The sequence below is a fragment of the Passer domesticus genome, chromosome 3 (genome assembly GCF_036417665.1).
Source record: "Passer domesticus isolate bPasDom1 chromosome 3, bPasDom1.hap1, whole genome shotgun sequence".
Taxonomy (NCBI): domain Eukaryota; kingdom Metazoa; phylum Chordata; class Aves; order Passeriformes; family Passeridae; genus Passer; species Passer domesticus.
This window is the reverse complement of record NC_087476.1, coordinates 33,017,684-33,039,312: the sequence shown is the minus strand read 5'-3', so window position 1 is coordinate 33,039,312 and position 21,629 is coordinate 33,017,684. Positions and strand designations below refer to the sequence as shown.

Sequence of the window (21,629 nt, the reverse complement as noted above, 5' to 3'; positions counted from 1 at the left end):
AACATAATTGCAGTTTAGATCAGTACATAGAAATTTCCAGTGACTTCAGTTATTTTCAGTGTGTTTTTTGAGAGGTTGTTTTGTTTTTAATTGTCAAATCTGAAAACTTCATTCTTCCTTCTTTCTTTACAGAGACAAGAAGTGATCTATCTGTCAGATGTTAGTTATTTTTGTAAACTTATAGCTTCTATTTTTCCAGTACCCAAAGAAGCTAACTGTATAATCTAAACTAAGTACCTGTATTTTGTTTATTTATTAGGTTAGGTGTCCTCAGCATTCTTTAAGATAATTATTTCAGTGTTTTAGCCCTCATTAGAAGGTAGACTGACAAAACAGATGTTTGAACACAGAGGTTGGCACAGTGTCAGTTCAGCTGTGAATCTCTGGTATGGCATACAGGATGTTAGGTGGTAATCTTTATTCTTTGTTTTGGCTACTTTTTCTGTATTGTACATAGTAATTAGTTGCACTGTCAATACTAATAGTATATTGCTATTTACACAGTCTGAAACCAAAAGAAGGTATCAGAAGGAATAAGAAAGCAAATAAGAAAAATAGATGGTAGGGGACTTTTTAAATGATTGAAACGTCTAGTTTAGCTTCTTATTATAAATTTAAAAAAATATTTGACAGCCTAGTATTTCCACTTAGATTAAAACTAAATGGAGTGTTTTGGGAACTGTGCATCCATTTCAGTCCCAGTTACTGAGATATGGGATGTCTTTGAATCAAATAGTACCAGGCCTAGGTATTTCAGACTTTGAAAGCTGACCTGCTTATTTCTTGAGTGAGAAGAAAATATAAGGCCGGAAGTAATTCCTCCATCCCTAGGTAGCATTAATTATACCTGTCATTCCTGACAGATGTTAGTCTTTGAAGTTTCTTGTGGTGGACATTTGACCTCTTTACTGAGCAGAGAGCTGACAGGCCTTTCTGGTAGAAAGTTCTTCCTCATTCCGATCCTGATTCAAAATTAGGTCTTTCCATTGAGGAAAGAAGTTCTGACTGTCTTTGTAGCCACACACAGAATCCTAAAATTAAAAAAAAGGAGTAGAGAAAAATTGACATTCATCTCTATTAATGCATGGGTTTAATGATCTTGAATAGCGCTTACATTTCTAATCCTCCTCTACCAAAAATCAATCTAAAAAATGATACAGCAGTAAAGGACAAGGAAAGATCACCCAGGAAGATCAAAAGTACTGAACTTTTTTTTTTCTTTAGATCAGTCACAGAGGCTGATTCTTAGAAGGGAGAGAGTTTGGAAGAGATATGATGAAAAAATTGATATAAAACCATCATGGTTTAGAAAGGAATAAATGCAGAATGATTTCCTTCCTTATTTTGTTACAGTGAGATGTTGCGCCTGATGACAAAGACATAAAGCTCATTTTCCCATTATGCATCTCCCTCCCACCCCAAACCCACTTGAGTGTGTAGTCAGGTAGTGGAACTAATTACTAAAGGATTTAGTAGGGTTTCAGAAATTATTTAATAAAGTCACTGGGAATAGTCCCTTCCTGATGAGTAACTAACATCAGACTTGGCTTCCAGAAAGCTTTAAACTGATGATTAATGTGTAAAGTTACAACAAGGGAGGGTTCTCTGGTTAAAGGCTATTTCTTACCTTCCCATAATTCACCAGTTAGCTAGACACTTTGCTCTGATGCAGTGTATCAGTTTTTTGCAAGACAGAGCTGCTTGAACCTCAGAATTCACAAAGTGCTTCTATGTTATTGACTTATTACAATAGAAAAGTTCTATTTTGATTTTTTTTTTTTGGTGTGCTTTTGCTTTTTACTATGTGTGTGGTTTTCCCTGTGATACTCACTGGTGTAATCATCACAGTGCTTCTTGTTGTGTGGAACCACATTTGAATTGGTGTGGCATATCCTATTTGTAGTCTGGAGATGCAGTCCTCCAGCAGTGGCTGTATGAAGTGGATTTCTGTACAGATGTCCAGGGTTGCTTTCTGTACACACACACAAGATCCTGTCAGGAATTTTAAAGCAGGAATTTTAATTTGCTTGAATTGTTTTATCTGCTTTATCTGACTTACTGGATACAGACGCCCAGTGTGTACCTAGGAGAAGCAACTGCCTTGAGTGTCATCGTTTACAAGTATGTGATGTGGAAATGCATTCTGAAAATGCAGTTCCACAGCACAGCACTTTATAGTAAATATGCTAGTAGGTAATGTGGGTGTGCCCAATCCAGGTGATTTTCACATGATTTACTTCATAAATCTCTTCGTCCTTGTTTTTGCAAGGTTCTTTAATTGGAGGCAGCTGTATAATTTTAGTGCCTTTTTTGCCAATGCAACCATGTGAATTTGGTTCAAGAGAATGACATGCTTCCATTTTATCTTTTTGGGCATGAGACATAATTACTGGACTATTACTAAATTCAGTTTTTGTTAGAGTTCATCCCCACACACCCCCCAAAAAATCTCAAAAGGCAGTTAAGATTAATCCTCACAGTAACAATAATTTTGCACTAATCCTTTATGTTTTCTTCAGAGGCTGGCTGTAGGAGTTCTGGCAGAAAATGGTTTGACGCTGGAAGAATGGCTGCCTTCAGCATGGATTACAGACACTGTTCCTCGGCGGTGCCCATTTGTCCCACAGATGGGAGATGAGGTATTGTAGTTTTTCCCTCTGTGTCCTTGCTTCTCTCAGTTTGTTTTTGCCTTTTATATTTTCATCTGTGCATTTTTTTCCCCAAAGACTTATAATCAAAATATTTTGGATTTTCTTAAAAACATTCTTTGGTTTAGCTAAAATCTTCTCTCACTTCTTTGTACTTAGAAAATATTCTGCATAGTGTTTCTTTAACTTTTTATTATTATTCTATGATGTTGCAGTAGTGTTCCTTCTTGTATGGTATTCAGTCTGTTGGTTTCCTTATGACACCTGTAGACAAGTTGTGTGAGGTGCTTTAGGTTGTGAAATATTCCTTAATTGTAGAGCGTTTAGTATCCTGAAGAACAGGTAAGAAATCAGATATGAAATTAAGTCTGGAAAACATACTTCAGTTTGGGACTTGAAAAAAATCCCAGGAATTAAGCCTCCTGGAGAAGGCTGTGGGTTTTTTTGCTTGATATGATTGTTTTGATGTAATTAAAAAAAAATCATCTATTCTGAAGAAAAACTCTGATATTGTCCTAATCATTGTGTTCCTGATATAAAGAACTTCTTCTCATCACTTAGAATGGAAAACCATGAGAAGAATGGAAAACCGTGAGAAAAGTTTTGTATATATGTATTTTATCCAAACCAGACTGTAAATACTTTGTAAACATAACCCAGATGTCTCAAAATATGGTAGCAATAGGATACCTACCAGTTTCTATTTTGAAATATGTAGCAGTTGAACATTACAGTGAATTCTATGAATAAGTAGTATTAGGTAGAATGCAGTCTTGAAAGCCAGAGTCTGTGCATGTTTCTTAAAACCCCCTCAGGTTAAAATAAGAGGAAATAGCTGGCTAATGCTGTAATGGGCAGTGTGTGTTGTCTCTTTGGGGAGCAGCATGTTTTCTGAGTTACTAAACAGAATTGTTGTATAGCTCACACCTTCAGAATGCTGTTGGAGAAATACTTGACATGGTGGCAAAGTTGAATAACTTTGTTCGCAAGCTAAAGCTTTTTGTGGACACCACCTCAGAAATGAAATCAGGAGCAGAGGCTGCATGTGCATGCAGTTTTGTTTTTGCTGGATCACTTCACTGATCCAGTTCACAGCATAGTTATACTAAAATTACATCAGCACAATCTAGTGAAGGAGGGAAGGAGCATTTCAAGTTGAGAGTTGCAGCTAGAGAGAATGCTTATAGATTGATACCTTCCAGGAAGCATGTTTTGGAGACTCTGCTATTCAAAAGACCAAGTCCAAATAAATATTTTTGGTGCCTGATACCATCTGGATGCAGTGAAGCAGCCAAGGGTTTATCAGTACCATACTGCTCAGGAGACTTTAACATCGTATTGGTTTAGTAAGATAAACAATTGTGTTTGATTTGGCACCTGCTGAATACTATGTACGGTGTGTACTAGGAATATCTAAGTAGGGTACATCCTTTTGCTGAAAATGCTTTATGTGGGAAAACAGGAAGTTTTGTGCCCTGTGCCTAGAAAGTAGCAATAATTGCACCAACAGAGAGTATGTTTGTAATCCAGCTGCTCTCTCTGAAATTCCATCTGTGATACTTGCCTTCCCTGGATTTACTTAATATGTGAAAAAAAATTATTCATTTAGAAAGTTACTTTTGAGATTCACAGAAATAAAGGGTTGGTTTCATTAGAGAATGTTGTGAGAAGAGATATTGTGTGGCCTTCAAACACTTTGTTGTATGGTAGGTATGTTTTATAAGATTTGGGGGGAGATACATTTAAAATTTGTTCTCAAGCTGTACAAACAAGTAAGGAAAAAACTAGTGCTATATTTGGTTACACTTAGTGTATAAGAATAGCACATACCATCCCATTTCCCTTTCTGAATAGTGCTGTTTACAGATCTCTGAGGAATGGTGGAAACACACCAGAGAGATAGGGTTGCAACTTCGCTGTCTGAATACCCAAATATCAGGCATGTTTGTTGGAGTGTTCTGCCCTTAACACAATAAAAACCAGTTTTGTCTGGGTACTACAACAAACATGCAGAAGCAGGAATTCATCAAGAAGAAAAATATTATTTCCTGGGAAAGACATGAATTCTTTTTTTTTCCACAGATATCTTTCCGGTTTGTTCTGCCAGAGCACGCAATGCTTACAGTCATTTGCAAAATAAAGAGTATTTCACTTCTGTAAACAGTGGGTTGAATTTATGTAGTGGTTTAGCAGAAACACAAAGTGTAGCAGGGATGGTTTGTAGCCTGTGCACTTTTCTTTGTTTTGATACACTGGAACGTATGGGAAACAATCATCACAATGTTTAGACTGTAATGTAAATTTGCCTTCAGATGTGTCTCAGTGGCCTCTGTTCCTTTTCCTGACAGATAGATTCTGACAGTGCCTAGGAGAGTCTCACTGCTCTCATGCCTTTTGTATCTGCTGTACGTTTTGTCCCTATGAGGATATTATGCATATTGAATACTCTAAAAACAGGGATTAAAAAAAAAAAGTGGTGCTGAGTCCTCTATTTAAAAAAGATAAAATTTGCCACATGACACTAGGAGTTCAGTACCTGTTAATGTAGAAACCTGGCAAAGAGTTCTTTATAATGTTTTGTGATACAAGAATTTTGGAAAGTAGGTAGGAATACAAATATTAGTGTGTTTATTTGTGTATTTTAAAACTTAATAGTGATTTCTGCTCTCCTTTTTTTTATCTTGTATTAGACCTTTACATTAAAGCTATCTTTCCTTTGTACTATTAGATGGAAATCCCATGTTGGGACACTTGAAGAGGATCTTTTATTTGGCATAAATTGTAGCAAGAATACAGACATTTATCAGATCTTTGTTCTAACTAGTTTTTGGAACCTCTGTTTTGTATTTCAAATACATTCATTTAATACATGTTAATGGGTTTCAGCTTACTAACTCATTAGAGTGATGGCTTATAATAAAAGCATTCATCCATGTGGTATGATATACAACAAGATCAAAGCAGAACTGGATTAGACTCTGGATGTCTGAACCATGGAAATTTATACTAGAAGGATTAAAAAAAATAATATGCTTTGGAAATGTCTATTTTAGTTTGTGGAGGCATTTGTTAGGCTATTTTTTCAGTGATATGGAAGCAAACACCAAAATCTTACCAGAACAACAATAGACTTTTCCTTCTAGAATATATTTCATGTTTAAAAAAGATAAGCTAGATTTAGTAATACTTGATAATTAACTTAGGGCTGTCCTGCAGTGATGTATAACCAGGTAGATTAGTGGAATTCTTGTTGCTGTCATATAATTGCTCTATGGTGCAATGATAAATGGATGGGTTTGTTAGTGATTTTGTTGGCCTCATTCATGTGTAATTTAGGATATTTTGTCCATACAGAAAATTACCTTCTAAGTATTTTCTGATATTTTTGGTAAATGTTTCTATAATATTTTTAAATTTTCCTTCACTTAATTTTTGAGAACCTCTGATTTTGGCAGGAAAACAGACTGAAAGGTTGATGAAATAGAAACTACACACATTGTATGGCAGTGACTTTTTAGCATTTCAGCTCCATAGAGTCTTTGTAGGATAACTGTCACATTTCACTTCTAGGTTTACTATTTCCGACAAGGTCATGAGGCATATGTTGTAATGGCCAAGAAGAACAAAATTTATAATATTAATCCCAAGAAACAACCATGGCATAAAATGGAATTGCGGGTATGACGACTTTTTTTGTTTGTATCTTAATATTACAAAAAAAAACCAAAAAAAAAACTAACTGGAAGTAAGTCCCTGATACAAGTAAATCTAGAACTCTTAATATTGTAAGATAAGGGGGAACTTTTAGTCAAATGAAATCGAACCTTAAACTGTACTACTTTTTGTATCAGCTTGAGCAGATAAAATGGTTATACTTCATAGCAAAATATTTTCAAACATATTGCATTGTGAAATAATAGCTCGTTGTGGAAGACTAAATTTCAGATTCTTGATTTTCACATGATCTGGCAGAAATATAGTACATTCAATTACCCATGTTTTCATGTTTCAGAAAGCTATTTCAATTAACTTCAGTGGTGGTACATAGTATTTTGTTTATTCTAGGAGCAAGAGCTGATGAAAATAGTTGGGATTAAGTATGAAGTGGGATTGCCTACTCTCTGCTGTCTTAAACTAGCTTTTCTTGACCCTGATACGGGTAAACTGACTGGAGGAGCCTTCACCATGAAGTAAGGAAAGCAATATTGTATGCAAATTGGGGGTTTTCTTGGATGGGGATGGCCAGGGGGGTGTTGAGGTTGAAAGTTAAATGATGACATTAATATTGACCATGTGCTTTTCAAGTGTTGATTTCAAAGTGTTAATTTTTTTACATGCTTTGTTATGCTTTTGCTGTTTTATTGGTTAATAGTTGTGTGTTCTGTTGTAATTAGGTACCATGATATGCCAGATGTCATAGATTTCCTAGTTTTGAGGCAGCAATTTGATGATGCAAAGCATAGGCGATGGAATATAGGTGAGTTGTGGGGAAAGTTGTGTGCTGTTGTTTTGTTTGTTTGTTTTTGTAAGTGTCTACCAATTTTCATGATAGCTTTCTTAAAAGTAGGTTATGGTAAAGAAATCCTAATACTATACTGAAGTCAAAGAGTAAGCTCTGCACATAGTTAGCTGGGGAGTTCTACTTAGTGCTTGACCAAAGTGGCAGGAAGCAAGCTAAATATTGCAGGTAATCTTCAAAAGAAAGTGCAAAGAAAATTTCATTTGTATATTTGCAGAGAGAATAGTTAGGGATAGGTTTTAGGAATGTGGTGTTTATTGCTAGCTGAAAACTTCTTGTAACCTATATATTGTTTTTATCTATTTTTTTTTTTTAATTGAAGGCCCTCCTACAACTGCATTGCTACTAGGATTGTTTTTTACCAATTTCTGAAATTTCTGCTAAAAACATAGGAATACTTTTTCAAAAATTGCAAATTGATGTCTAGATTATACAAAAAGAATGCTCTTTCCATCGTCTTATACTTTTGGAATTATTTTCTAAACCCTGTGGTTTAACTTCACTGAAGTGTATATAGTTAAAATTCGCTGCCAGATGATGAGGGAATGACTTGGATTCTTTTTACTTTGCCTGTGCCCAGTTATTTTGGAGTACTGGATATTGGAACAATGCCCTTGAGTAGCAGGTCCTCCAGTCAGATCTGTTTCCAAATCATCTTAGCCATATGATGACAAAGATCACCTTTCAGCCATAGAATGAATTAATCTCCTGTCCTTTGATGTCCTGATATGCCTCAGCACTATCCTTTAGGTTGGGTACTTTCTAATGTATAAATTACATGACGCCATAGGAATAAGTTCCATATAATTTCATACTTTACGCTATGTTGTCTGAAAAGACAGCTCATGTTTACTTCTATAGGGAATTCGGTAAAGATCCTAGACTTCTGATCCAATAAGAAATGTAAACCTTGATTTCTTCTCAAAGATCATTTTGGTTTAAAGATCTCAGAAGTGACAAGGTTGATGAAGATCTACTAAAAGGTCACTAAGCTTTGCTCTTTCCTTATGGTTATGGATCTGTGGTCTTGCCCTCCTCTGCCATGCCAAGTTTTTGCACAAAATCATTGCAGCAGCAGAATGATTGCCATTGTTTGTGAACAGCCTAGCCAGGCTTCCGGAGCTCATTCTGTATTTCAAGAAATTTGCAGTCTGGAATAAATCCAAGCTACACAGAAAGTATTGGAAGTACCAGGACCTTTTATCAAGCTTCCAATGCAAATAATGTGAATTTTTGTTGTTGTTTCAACTTTGTTTTAGGGAAGAATATCTGCATATCTGTTATATTTTTAATATTAAATTCATATAACTGTATGACTCCTTTTAGAAGGAACAAACAAAATTTGATATTACAGGTTCTTATTTGCATTCAGATTCTATTTACTGCATATCTGTATCTTACTATAGTTAAACTTCAAGTTTAACTATACTAAATATAGTATAGTTATAAATATAAATAAATAGCTAATATAAATATATAGTTAAACTTCTGTAAGCTTAGCCCAGGTATTAAAGAGTTTAATACTTGGGCTAAAAGCTATTCCAGAAGTATTCCTGCAACTTCAGCTGCGTGTCTTGGACAGGTGTGCATGCCTGTCTCTTACATAGCAGCCACTGTGAGTTGCACATACATTTTTTGTTATCTTCAAGTGAACATTATTCAGGGATACTCAGTTCTGGAGAAGGCAGCTCTAGCGCAATTTTTCTGAGACATTTTGGACTGCTCTCTGCATAGATGAGGTAGCACAGAGGACATGGGGAAAGTAGAGATTCAGGAGATGGTTCTTTCACTGATGTTGTTTTCTGCTTTAGCATTCTGTCTGTATGAATACTGTGGCTCTTGAGACCTTAGAAGAAGCTGCCAGTATATGCCTCTTTAAGTGGTTTTGATCTGCTTAATATTCAGCTCAGTGAAGTCACTCCTAGTTGTACCTATGGACATTTCTTTGTAAAACTGATCACTAGGGAAGGCTGTATTGGAAAACTGTAGTTTTATAGCTCTTCAGAAAATAAATTATTCTTTCAAAATAAAGCATCAGCCCTTATTTACATTTTTGATCTTGCATTTCAGATATTTCTGGTTTACTTGGTTCTCTTCAGCACAAGTAGGATTATTAATAGAAGCTTTATAATTGTCCTGAATTACTAGTGATCCATTAAATTCAATTTTTTTCTAAATGCGGTAAAGAAAGCAGACCATTTTTGCGAATAGATTTACTTCCTGTTATTTCAGACAACTTCAGCAAGCATTTGGGCAGGGGGTGGATGTATTGAAATGGAACAAATACTGCAGCAGCTGAGAGTGTGTGTATATTCAAATCCCACATAAAAATGTATAGTTATTGGAATATCAGGCTTAAAAAATTACATTTTTTCTTGTATTTAACAGAATACTACACTAAAATGGTTTCTTAATCTTGTGGCATGTGTTGTAGAAAATATTAGCATTTATGATGGTGTGTAATACATGCATTCTCATATGTAATTTTTTTTAATAATGTTTCTGACCTTTTTTCTCAGCTGTGTGAATGCTTTGTGGTAGTGAAGCCATTGCAAGTCACAGTAAATTACTTTGCTAACCTTTTGAGCAAGCTTTAATAAATTTTATTCTATTATCAGTCAGATTGCCTGCATAGTAAAGAGAATGAACCTCTTGAGTTACATTTGCATTGCTGAAAAAGCACTTCAGAAACTAAGGAGGACGAACTCAGCAGCTTGTAAAATATTCCCCATACAGAAGTGTCATAGTGCTCAGTTATTTTAAGGTAGCATGTAGTATTTAATGCAAGTAGATTTGAGTTTTAAAGGAGTCTTAAAGCATTGAAATGTCTTACCTTTTATATGAAATTAAGAAATAAATTCATAAGTAAGGAATATGTAGGTAGATTTGCAAATCATTATTTTTCTAAAATGCTATATTAACTTTAATTTTGGTTAAAAAACAATTTTCAGAAATAATAGTTTTGTTAGTTTTTAACTAAGCATTGACTGATGCTTGCCTGCTGAGGCTGTAAATATTCAGAAGGATTTCTGTACTCAAGATCAAGCCAGATCTCTCTAAACCTGCTTTTCTGGGAGGGTAGCATGCCTTATATTGACAAAGTTATTTTTTGTTCTTACCTAGGTGATCGTTTCAGGTCAGTGATAGATGATGCTTGGTGGTTTGGAACAATTGAAAGCCAGGAACCTCTTCAGCCTGATTATCCTGATAGCTTATTTCAGTGCTACAATGTCTGGTTAGCAAACTTATCTTCAATCTTTTTTATGTTAATTAGTTACTTCATTTGAAGTACTGACTGAGAAACTTACTTTCATTAAATTCAGTCATGCACCTCACTGTACCAGTTTATTTTTTATAATATTCTGTGGTGTATAAATTAAAGTTTTGTTACAAACATTAAATAATTACATTGTTGAAGCAATATTAGTAGATAATTTGAGTGTGGTTATTTTTAAGCTGGGACAATGGTGATACTGAGAAGATGAGCCCTTGGGACATGGAGCTGATACCAAGTAATGGTATGTTACCTTATTAATATAATTTGCTTTACAAGTGTATTTTAAAAAGAAAACATATGCCATATGGTTTTACATAAACAATCCTGGTTTTGGGGGGGAGTGGGAAGAAGGCCCACTTTAAATGCAAACCAGTTGCATTTAAAGAATATTGTTAAATTGATTACTAAACTAAAAAATAATTAAAATAAAAGAACTGGGAAAAAACAGCCATGCTAGATAAACTGAGTGATGTTGAAAATAGAAATAATACAAAAATTGCTATTGATAATGTACAGTTAAACTTAAGTCTTTGTACAATTAGGAAGATAAACCCATGCCCTAGGTCAGCTTGAAGAAACTGCTGCTTGAAGATATGTCAGCATTCCTGCAGCTATTCAGTGCATTACAGATGCAACCTCTGCCTGTGAGAGAGTTTGGTAATAGCAGCATTTTCCTCCCCCTCTGGCACAGCACATGTAGCAGATACAGAGGCTGCAGAGTGGACAGCATAGCATGGGCACTATTCACATGTTCACAGTTTTTTGGTTATTTGGTTGGGTTTTTCTCAGATTTCATAGAACTCTTGTTAAAAAGCAAAGTAGAATCAGCATTTTTTCCATCTGTTTTCCATGAAACATTTGATAATATTGTCTCTTGAAAGTAAGCATAAATAATTGATAATTATTTTAATTTTAATTGTGTTCATTTCAAGTTCTTATTTTGGTTCAATCCTTGTTTTAATAGGTATCTCTGTCATAAGTAAAAGAGAGGTGTTAGAATAACATTATTAAAATAAATAATTAAATAGACTGCCCCGTTTACTTTTTAGTAGAGGGCAATTCCTGTTGTCTTAAGAAAGGAAAAACCATTTTCAGATGGTTTAAGATAACTAAAGATGATTAAGATAACTAAACCTGAATCAGTTTTTTTTTTTTTTTGCTATATTCACAAATATCAACATTTGTTATACTTCTTAAAATTTTTAATTTAATTTAATGCTTAACATTATACTTGAAAAATCTGCTGTTACAGTATAAACTGTCAAAATTGGTAGGTCCTCAAGGATGCTAAGATGATATGACTATTTGCATACTCAGGAACTGTGGTTTTAGTATTTGACCTCAAAACTGTGGCAATGTAGAACCACTACCTGGAGAATGTTTTAGCAGCAATGTCAAAGTTTTCTTAAACTCTGTCTGAAAACCATCTGCCATTCCTTCCCAAAATAACTTATTACCAAGAGTATTGGCTTTTAAACTCAGAATAACTCCAAAACCAAACCACAAGCTTTAACTGTTATAAATGAGTGTCTTAGTTGGTTCTAAAATAAATTTTACAATTAGTATTTGGAAGAGGATAAATCTTCAGGGAGGACTTCTACACCAAACTGCATTGTAAGGATTTAAATGTAACACAGAATAATATACAGGATACTGGATACATCCAAAATGTCTTTGAACAAATCAAGAGCTATGCATTTATAAAAAATTATTTAATGGTATCTTTGATTTACAGGTATATGTATTACACAAGATACAAACATTTATGTTCTATTTCATTTTCATATTACATTCCAGCTGTGTTTCCAGAAGAACTGGGAACCAGTGTTCCTTTAACTGACGATGAACGTAGAACACTGCTCTACAAACCTTTGGATGGAGAGTGGGGTTCCAGGACCCGAGATGAGGAGTGTGACAGAATTATTGCAGGGATAAACCAGCTTATGACTCTAGGTAAATTCTGAATAATATGGGGAATGTTTTTGGTTTATGTTTTTCAGATTATGATCATGTGCACTTCTGACATTACCAAAATGAATGTGATAAAATACACATTTAACCTCTTGATTAACAGTAACAAAACTTTCTCATTGAATATTTTTGAAGTTTTTTTATAGTGAGTACTTATGAAACCTACATTTTTTTCCTGTTTTCCAAAGTAACTGTCGTTTTTTGGTAGATAATTTGACATATGCTAGGGGTTTGGGTTTTATATCTTAAAAGCAAGTTACTTGATTTTTTAACTTTAGCTACCAGAATCTCATGTTGGGGTTAAAATTAAAACCGGTATGATTAAATGAATATTAACTAAATTACAGACAGATGGGAGGAGGAGAAAAAAGCATAGATTTACTTAGATAATGAATATCTATATGTGGATTTTCCCTGTATTAGCCTTTTCTAATGCCTGATTTCTTCCCCACATTTCCTTAATTACATAAAATGTTGAGGGAAAAGTTATTTATCTTAGGAAAGCTACTTGCTCTTTGGTTGTGGAGCAATTGTTCTTTACAGGCAGCTTCTGAAAAAATAATTGTTAAAATGTTTAACACATTGCTGCAAAATTTACCTGATCACAGATGGATGTCTGGATGGAGATCTATCAGTAAATACAGGCTGAATTATGAGTCTTCTGTATGTCTTTATGGGGATCAAAAGATGTTCAATCAGCAGTCTTAGGTTTTGGGCTAACAGTGGTCATGCATTAAATATAAAAGTCACAGATACTTTGTTTAACTGAGTTTTGAAGCACTTGATGCAAAGTAAGATTTATGTTTCAAAAAAAGCCAAAATCCTCTTAACTCTTGAAATAATTCTGATTACCTCTATATTCCATATGGTTTCTTTGATGACATACTGCATAAGAAGCCTCCCTTTGCTTCCTAAACAAAGGAGTTATCTGTACAGTGTAGTAGGACAAATTAGAGATTTGTGTTAAAAAACCCCAAAATTGTGGGGAAATGAAATTTGAGCTGTTTTTGCTGTAAGAGTAAGCTAAGGGTAATTGTTTGATATATTGCATTATGATGTGCATGGTAGACCACTTAGTTTGAGATTCGGCTATGGCAGGTGTGGTGCGTATCGGTACAAGGTAGCAGTTGCTAAAACATTCAAAAGAGTAAGTAAACAGCTTTTAGAAGAAGAGCAGTCTTTTAGCAGCAGCATATAAAGACTTTTGATACTTTCAAAGGGTTTTTTTTTTTAATGGTTTTGTGTTGCAGTATTTTTTCCTTGAGATACAAGATGCTAGAATGATGTGTCTAAGCCCTCATGATGATTCTAAATACAGGAGGGAAAAAGCAAGGTTTTTTAGGTGAACAGACTTAAATTACTCAGCAGTTCTCTAGCACTATATTGGATTGGCTTTGGAAGGCTTCTTTGCTTTTAGGTAGGGACAGGAGAGAGTGTTTCTGTTTACTTTGAGCGTGGATTTTACCTACATCTTACAGAGGCTGAAATAGCACTGTAACTTTTATGGCAGGAATTTAATGTATTGCTTTGTTTAAAGATGTGAGAGTGGCAATATAAAGTGAAATGTTATGAGTCTGTGCTGTAAATAACAATATTGAATTGCATGCCTTCATCTGTGTATAATTTTTATACTTTTCAAATGGGTATAGTTCAAATGTGCACTTGCTATGCCTTTGTGGGGAGTGTGGTGCTTCATGCATAACATAATGGGAACCCAGTCACTGCAGCAATGGGATCTACAGCACAACCTCAGCAAGCACTCTAAATAGAATATCAGAAATCATTTGGAATATCTAGTTATTGTTATTTTTGGGAAACTCTTGTGCATTTCAAAAGTGAAGAAATGGCTTATGTTGCGGGGTGGGGGGGTGAATCTTGAAACTGCTATGGAACTTCGTGGTATATAACACTGGGGGTTTTGTGGTTTGCTTGTTTTTTGTTTTTGGTTTTTTTTTTTTCATCTAGATATTGCTTCTGCATTTGTGGCACCAGTGGATCTTCAGGCTTACCCAATGTATTGCACTGTTGTGGCATATCCCACAGACCTCAGTACCATTAAGCAAAGACTGGAAAGCAGATTTTACAGGTTAGACCCAATTCTCAGTTCTGCTGTGATCTACTAGCAGCTGTATTTTTGGTAGCTCTTTGTCTTGTCATACCAAACTAGGAGGTGGCTATGGCTGCGTGCTTTTACTTCTTTTCATCTTTTATCCTTGATCTAGGTTTGCGTTTTCTAAAACTCAACAAAGGATTGAACATCTCCAAAATATATTTTCGAACTACATGGCATTTAAATTCCTGATTATGTAAATGACTTATTCCATGTGAGATTCATATTGCAGGGTTAGTAAAGTGACTTTTAGTCTAAAGGATAAAGTTTCCACTTAATAGTTTTTAAAGTACTTTCAAAGTTTAATAAGAGAAACCTTAGAAATATCTCAAGTGGTTTTTTTTTTTGTCCTGATGTGCTTTAAAAAATATTCTTTTATCACTTAAGCAGCTGCATAGAATCTGACTTCTTGAATTATTGATGTTGAACTTCTGAGTTGTTGTACAACAACAAAAAAAGTTTATACTTTTTGATACTGTTTTGATATTTTCTTAAACTGTGATTTCAATCGCTGTGGGTTTTTTCTTTTTGTTAGGTTGTTTTTTTTTTTTTAAGTAAATATCTATATGGGAGTATAGTTCTTTAAATTACTTCAGTTTCCTTGAGTTTTTGTTCTATTTCTTGTTTTAAAATCAGTGTCATTTTAGTTTCTTTTGAATAAATATGGATAAGATTTTGGTTTGGGCCAAATTTCAAAGTTCATTTTTAGTGTTTTATACATATTAAATGAAGACTGAATTCTAAACTAAATTTGCTTTTTCATTTTCAAAATAGCGCCTGTTTTTTATCATTCTATTGCAATATTGAATTCCATGTTTATTGTGTCATATTAAGTAATCCAGCTTTCTCTTCTATAATTCACTGCTTTGCTGTCAGATGGATTTTTGCTGGATTTTGTTTCTCTTGTCAAAAGAGAAAGCAATTATTTTTGGTAATCAACACACCTTCAATAAATGGGCTTTTTTACTCTGTACTATTGCTGAGACCTAGTTAGGTAATAACCATCCACATTGTGTTGTGCTTTGCAGTGATTTATATATCTATATATTTGTGGATTGTTCAGATCACTTTTGATTTTTGGTGGTTTTTCATGAGGCTTACCATAAAACTGTAACTTTTATGCTGTCAGTCATTACTATCTTTTTATTTTATATTTTTAAGATTTGGATCTATTTTTTCAGTTATTCTGCTTCTGTGCATAATTTTTTTATAATGTGACTATTCTATAGTTAGGTTATTAAATCAGGGGAAATCTGATTGTTGTCTGTCAGGAAAAGGTATACTCTAAAACATTTTTATTACTATTTTGTTAATTCTTAACTGAGATCAAAGGCGATGTAGAATGGGTTATATATATCATAAAGGAAAAATAAAAGCTGAAGTGTCACAGATGAGTTTTCCTGAGGGTTGTCAGCTGTATGTTCTTAAAGGCATTTGTATAGATTACCTCAGAATATAACATAAGAACGGGAAGCCAGAGGAAGCTGCCTGCTGCTGCTCACCGAGGGCAGTGTATCCGATGCGCACATTTTCTGATGTAATGGGAAACAATGATGCATGAGAAGAAGGCTGTTTTTTTCCCTGCTCATATACATTGTTAGAAATTGTCCTTATTTCTTTTTCTTTTCTGCCAACTGCTTTGATGCAGGCGCCTTTCTTCGTTAATGTGGGAAGTCCGGTACATCGAACACAATACTCGCACATTTAACGAACCTGGAAGTCCTATTGTCAAATCTGCCAAATTTGTCACAGATCTTCTGCTGCACTTCATAAAGTGAGTTGCTTAGTAGGTCTGTTGTTATTCCTATCTCTTATCAAGGCAAGAGCCTTTTTAGATCTGAGTTTTAAAATAAGATAATTCTGTACTTTAAATAGACCTGTTGTCTGCTGTTGGGGCAGAAAAGAATAGAGCTTATGTTGACAAAGAATTCATAAGTTTGAAAAACAAGTTTTGTAATACATTGAGTGGCATAGATTGGCATGGCATTTTATTTTGAGAGATGTTCTCCTAAATAATAAAAATGGGTTTGAGTTCATGGAGTTACATATCTTCATGAAGTTACAGATATATTCATTGGTAAGCTAGTAGTTCTAATTTTGAGTTTAATGCTGGCTATGTTAATATAATTCTAAAATCTGGATTACAATTTACAATAGCTTTGAAAATGATGTTTTATATGTTTGCAAAATAAAAATTAAAGGCTTTGCAGACAACTGAAGTTGTAGCTGTCTTTCAAACATTCTGTTATTATCTATAGACAAACTCATTGACAAATATATGATTTTTCAGTCAGTTGACACATCTACAGAACTGAAGTTTGTAAGAATTTACTATGCCCACAGCCTTGGTTTGCTTGTACACAATGAACACTGCTGTGTCCACCTTGTAGACACAGCAAGATACTTCATTAGTTTAACAAAAATTGTGACATTTTTAGTGATTTAGTTTGTCAGTGTTAAATTGAATCAAGTTATTTTTATTTGTGTGTTCTTAAAACAAATTAGAACTCTGTTTAGTATTTGGAAATTTAGGACTTTGAGTCCATAAATAAATCTTAAATTTCTCTAGTGCCTGTGATTTCTGATATTTTCTGGAAAATATAAAACACTTAACTGCTTTAGACATTAAAAGTTTTAGTGAAGTATATATTAGGAACAGATACATATCTAAAGGGCTTTTCTGTTACTAATTTTATTCTTTAACATCTTTGTCCTACATGGGTTTTTTTTCTGATTAATTAAACAGTTCAGGGTTTTTCAAAGTGTATGTAGCTCAGAGTTTTTCAAAGTGTATGTTATTAATTGGCTTAGTTAAATTAGTGGATATTCTTGGATATACTTATTTAATAATGGGCTATAGCTGGAGTCTGTTAATATTAATGTGGCTTCAGTCTATTAATTTAAGTGAACTAGCAATTCATGTAAAGCCCAGACTTTATGGTTGTAACTGTAAGGTAGAAGGCCTAGACAATGGAAAGTAAAGCCCATGATTCTAAGGAGAATGAAATATCTAGATGCCTCTGAGAATATATGTCTTAGTTTCTTATGTTACCCAAGTACCTTAAAGAGCTGAAAATGGGCGGTGGGTGTTGCAGTTAGTTTATCTTTTTTTACCTTCTCTCACAGCTGTTCTAGTGGTAATGGCAGTAGCCTGTATTAGGGATTCTGATTCCATGTGGAGTTGCTGAGTGTTTACAGTTACAAGTGGTAAAAGTGTTACAAACCACTTTTCTTCCCAGTGGTTTATATTGCTACATAGTGGAACACCTTTGAGCTTTCCTTTGTAGAGGAGTTTTACCTGTTAATCAAGAATTGAGAATCAGTATGTTTTGCTGATTTCATTATGCAGGTTTATGCATTAACAGTGTTAGTCCTTCCACACTTGCATTTCAAATGTCATACATTGTGAGTGCTAAATTAAATTATTAAATTTCACTTTTGTACAATAAATGTACTGTAATGCTCCTTAAAAAGCTAGATGGGCCTCAAATCTTTTATGTAGTACAGGATTAGGTTTTTCTGATGCTGGCAAATGCACGGTAAAGGATTATGATTTTTAATTTTAAAACATTGACACTGTTAAGTGATCTATATTTTACAACTTTTTGAACAGATGGTTAGCTGGACTTAATAGTTCAATTTTCTTAGTATTCATATAGCACTAAACACATTCACATTTTATTTGAGAATGGCTTCATAAATATTTTCCTTTTCCTAAGCAAATTACAGTTTATTCCACAGGTGATGATAGAAAATAAACATTAGCTTATGTTTCTGTTTACAGAGACCAGAGCTGCTATGACATAATTCCATTATACAACGCAATGAAGAAGAAAGTGTTGTCTGATTCTGATGAGGTAAGTGGTTGTGTCTTGGGCATTGGCACTGATATGCTGGAGAAACAAGACCACTGTCTGTCCTGTGGAGGATCAAAGTACTGGTTTCAGTCACTGCTGGGAAGTGGAGTGTATTTTCTGTCAGTACAATGTTTCTTCTTGTCAGCTGGGAAACTGGGTGAAAATCCAGCCTCCTGTCTTCCTTTAGTGCAGAGAGCTTTAATAGTTTGCTGGAGAATGCTGCTTAGATTTCTGAGAGGTTCTCAAAATTGACAGTCATCTGAAATGCTTCTCAGAGGGATGGGGGTAGGACTGTAAAGACTCAAATTATAAGTTTAAAATATGAAAGAACTTGCCTACTCATATATGCTTATATTTTTTAACCTTTTTATGCGACTCATTATCTTGCTCAAAGGAAGAAGAGAAAGACACAAATGTGCCGGGGACTTCCACTAGAAAAAGAAAGGTAAATGTTTTTAAATTTTTATATTCATATATTTAGTGCTACAATTGCTAAAATGCATTTGTAAACAATGGAATGTAAAACTGAAATATTTCTAGTATCAGGTAGTGTCAGCTTTTTGAAGGTTTTGAACTTAGTGATATGTTGTTCTACTGAAGTGTTCAATGTAAAAGTATTTCTGTCTGTGCTGCTGCATGTTATGAATTCATTTATATCCTGTGGGGTAACTCTTCCATTAGATTTTGTAAAAGCAGCTAGTTTATTTAATATACACCAGGCAATATTGTCATTTCAGGACCATCAGCCGAAGCGGCGGCTACGTAATAGGGCTCAGTCGTATGACATTCAGTCATGGAAGAAGCAATGCCAGGAACTGCTGAATCTCATTTTTCAGTGTGAAGACTCTGAACCATTTCGACAACCAGTGGATCTTCTTGAGTATCCAGTGAGTATTTTAGAACAAGATGACTGGTTATTATCTAGTTGTTAAGTGGTGGGTTGGTTTGGTGTTTTTTAACTTTGACCATTCCTTTAGTTCTTTCAATTGAAACTTCAGGGAGCTGTAGTGACAGAATTCTTTTCAGCACTTCATTGTCACTTGTTTAATAATGTTTACTGTTTTTTTCAACTAATTTCAAAATAAATAATACTTCTCTGCTCTCTCAGATACTTTTGTTGGAAAATATTTTATATTCAGGGATGCTTATGTTATTAAGTAGATAGCTTTTAAAGTAAATTACAATTTTTGCAATTAAGATGTCTTTCCTTTTCTGACACAAAAATGGTGATATATATGAAATGCATATATATGGTTGCTGCATGTGATGTGTTGGCAAGGATCATTGGTTTCATTTCAGAATATAAAAACTGAAAGTAAGACTGTATGAAAACTTAAAGTAATAAAGTAAAGATTTTGCTTGCTTTCCTTCTAGCGTATCTTAAATTCTGTAAAATATGACTCCAGGGTGATTAACTTGGGCAAAATTAACTGTCTCAATTAGAGAAAATAAATGCTTCTCTTTCAGAAGTCACTAATAGATCTGTCTTTACACTTCTGCAGCCACCGGGTACCATTATTTTTTAAGTAACCTAAACTTTATGCTGTGGCCAACTACCAGTGGCCCTATATGTTTGAGACCCTCAAATGAGCTGATAGAGAGCACTCTACTAGGCTTAGGCATGAAACACACTGCTCCCTGGTGTCACAAGCCTGTTTAACATGCAGAGGCACTCCTGCAGGTTCTATTTGCTCTGATGGATGAACTTTTTGGTTAAATTTGGTATTTAAGCTTTTTTTTGTATGAGCATGTCTCTGTTTCTTCCATTGCCTGGAAAAAATTTTCTGTCGTTGACTTGACTTGGGTCCTACCTAAGCCTGTGTAGTTTTTGATACTTCATTACATTTGTAAATTGTCAGGTCTCCATTTGGCAAACTGCTCAGGTTTCAGAAAGGATGTGATAAGCCTCTGATCAGGCTCAAGTATTCAAACTTCATATTTTAAAGCCAATATGTGAGAGCAGTATTAGTCTTAGTCCTAAGTTTGAGCTGCTAAACTGCCCAGAAGGCTTGTAGTCACACTTTCATATCACTGTTATCTTCATGTCAGTGTGTCAGTAATGCAACCCTTGGGACACCAAATTCTGAGCTCTGCGTTTCAGTAAATAGATTTATAAAATCAATTAAATCATCTATCAGTTAACTTTTGACCTTGACCCTGCTGAGTATATATGAAAGGGAGGTATGTTGTATATTAGTGGAAAGGGGAAAAATGTCTTCAGCACCCTTCCATACCTATTTAAAGAGGACATTTTGGTTAAACGGGTTTATCAAACTCATCCTAATGAAAATTATATATTAAAGGCTTGGGAGAAAAATTGTAATAAATTGCTTTGCTATTTTCAAACAGGATTATAGAGATATTATTGACACTCCTATGGACTTTGCTACTGTTAGAGAAACACTGGAAGCTGGCAACTACGAGTCACCAATGGAGTTATGTAAAGATGTGAGACTTATTTTCAGCAATTCCAAGGCCTACACACCAAGTAAAAGATCAAGGGTAAGATTTTATTATTTTGCATTGTTGTTGTTTGAAAGAACACTTATATCTGAAAAATATAGGACTGAAAAAGCAGAGAGGCAGTGTAATTTGATTGCTTTTAAAAAACAAGTTTATTTCTGTTCTTAAAGTGTTAATATTTCAGAGAAACTATTACAGCTTTATACTTGAAGGGAAAGGAATGTGTGCTTTTTACATACCAAAAGTTCTGATGTTCTGCATGTGTGTTTCAAAAGTAAATATTAGAAAGTGTGTCTAAATGGAAAACCACACAGATGAAGAGTTCTGTAGAAGCAGGAATATGAGTACAATAGTGATATTTAACCAATATTTTTGAGAAGAAACCAGATTTTCAAAACAAATACACAGGGAGCTTCTTTACTTTGAAGGTTGCCTCAAACTGAAATATCCAGGTATAGACAGAAGAGGATGTTGAAATTCTGTGCTGTTCACTAATGTGCAGTAGGATTGTAATGAGGCTCTTAGGAGTTCTGGGAAACAGGACAGTACAAACATGACAGCTCTTCATACTGAGATGTCCTGCTAGTAGTAGGTGCAGTATCTGATAGCAGTTAAATTATGGATGCATATTTACATGGGTTCAAGGCTTCTGTGTAGCTTTTCTTCTGCTAATGTGTGTTCAGCTTTAAGACCAGAATTATTAACAACTTTTAAGTTTGGCTGCTCTAAATAGCAAGTTAATCATTAGGACTTGATTGTTTTAAGACCTAGGCACAAATTTCTT

General features: G+C 34.4%; 1 protein-coding gene across 4 annotated transcripts in view; it reads left to right on the top strand.

Annotated features, from left to right (window-relative positions):
* PHIP (pleckstrin homology domain interacting protein) overlaps positions 1-21,629 on the top strand; it is a 122,297-nt gene that overhangs the window by 75,025 nt on the left and 25,643 nt on the right. For 3 of the 4 annotated variants that reach the window (XM_064412494.1, XM_064412495.1, XM_064412496.1), the window contains 13 exons: positions 2,520-2,639; positions 6,219-6,326; positions 6,714-6,838; positions 7,043-7,125; positions 10,291-10,402; positions 10,624-10,685; positions 12,242-12,397; positions 14,381-14,501; positions 16,174-16,299; positions 18,310-18,382; positions 18,777-18,827; positions 19,120-19,269; positions 20,732-20,884. In XM_064412494.1, the coding sequence (XP_064268564.1) occupies positions 2,520-2,639; positions 6,219-6,326; positions 6,714-6,838; positions 7,043-7,125; positions 10,291-10,402; positions 10,624-10,685; positions 12,242-12,397; positions 14,381-14,501; positions 16,174-16,299; positions 18,310-18,382; positions 18,777-18,827; positions 19,120-19,269; positions 20,732-20,884 (1,440 nt within the window). The remainder of the gene's footprint in view (positions 1-2,519; positions 2,640-6,218; positions 6,327-6,713; positions 6,839-7,042; positions 7,126-10,290; positions 10,403-10,623; positions 10,686-12,241; positions 12,398-14,380; positions 14,502-16,173; positions 16,300-18,309; positions 18,383-18,776; positions 18,828-19,119; positions 19,270-20,731; positions 20,885-21,629) is intronic. The other variant, XM_064412498.1, reaches the window with a different exon arrangement.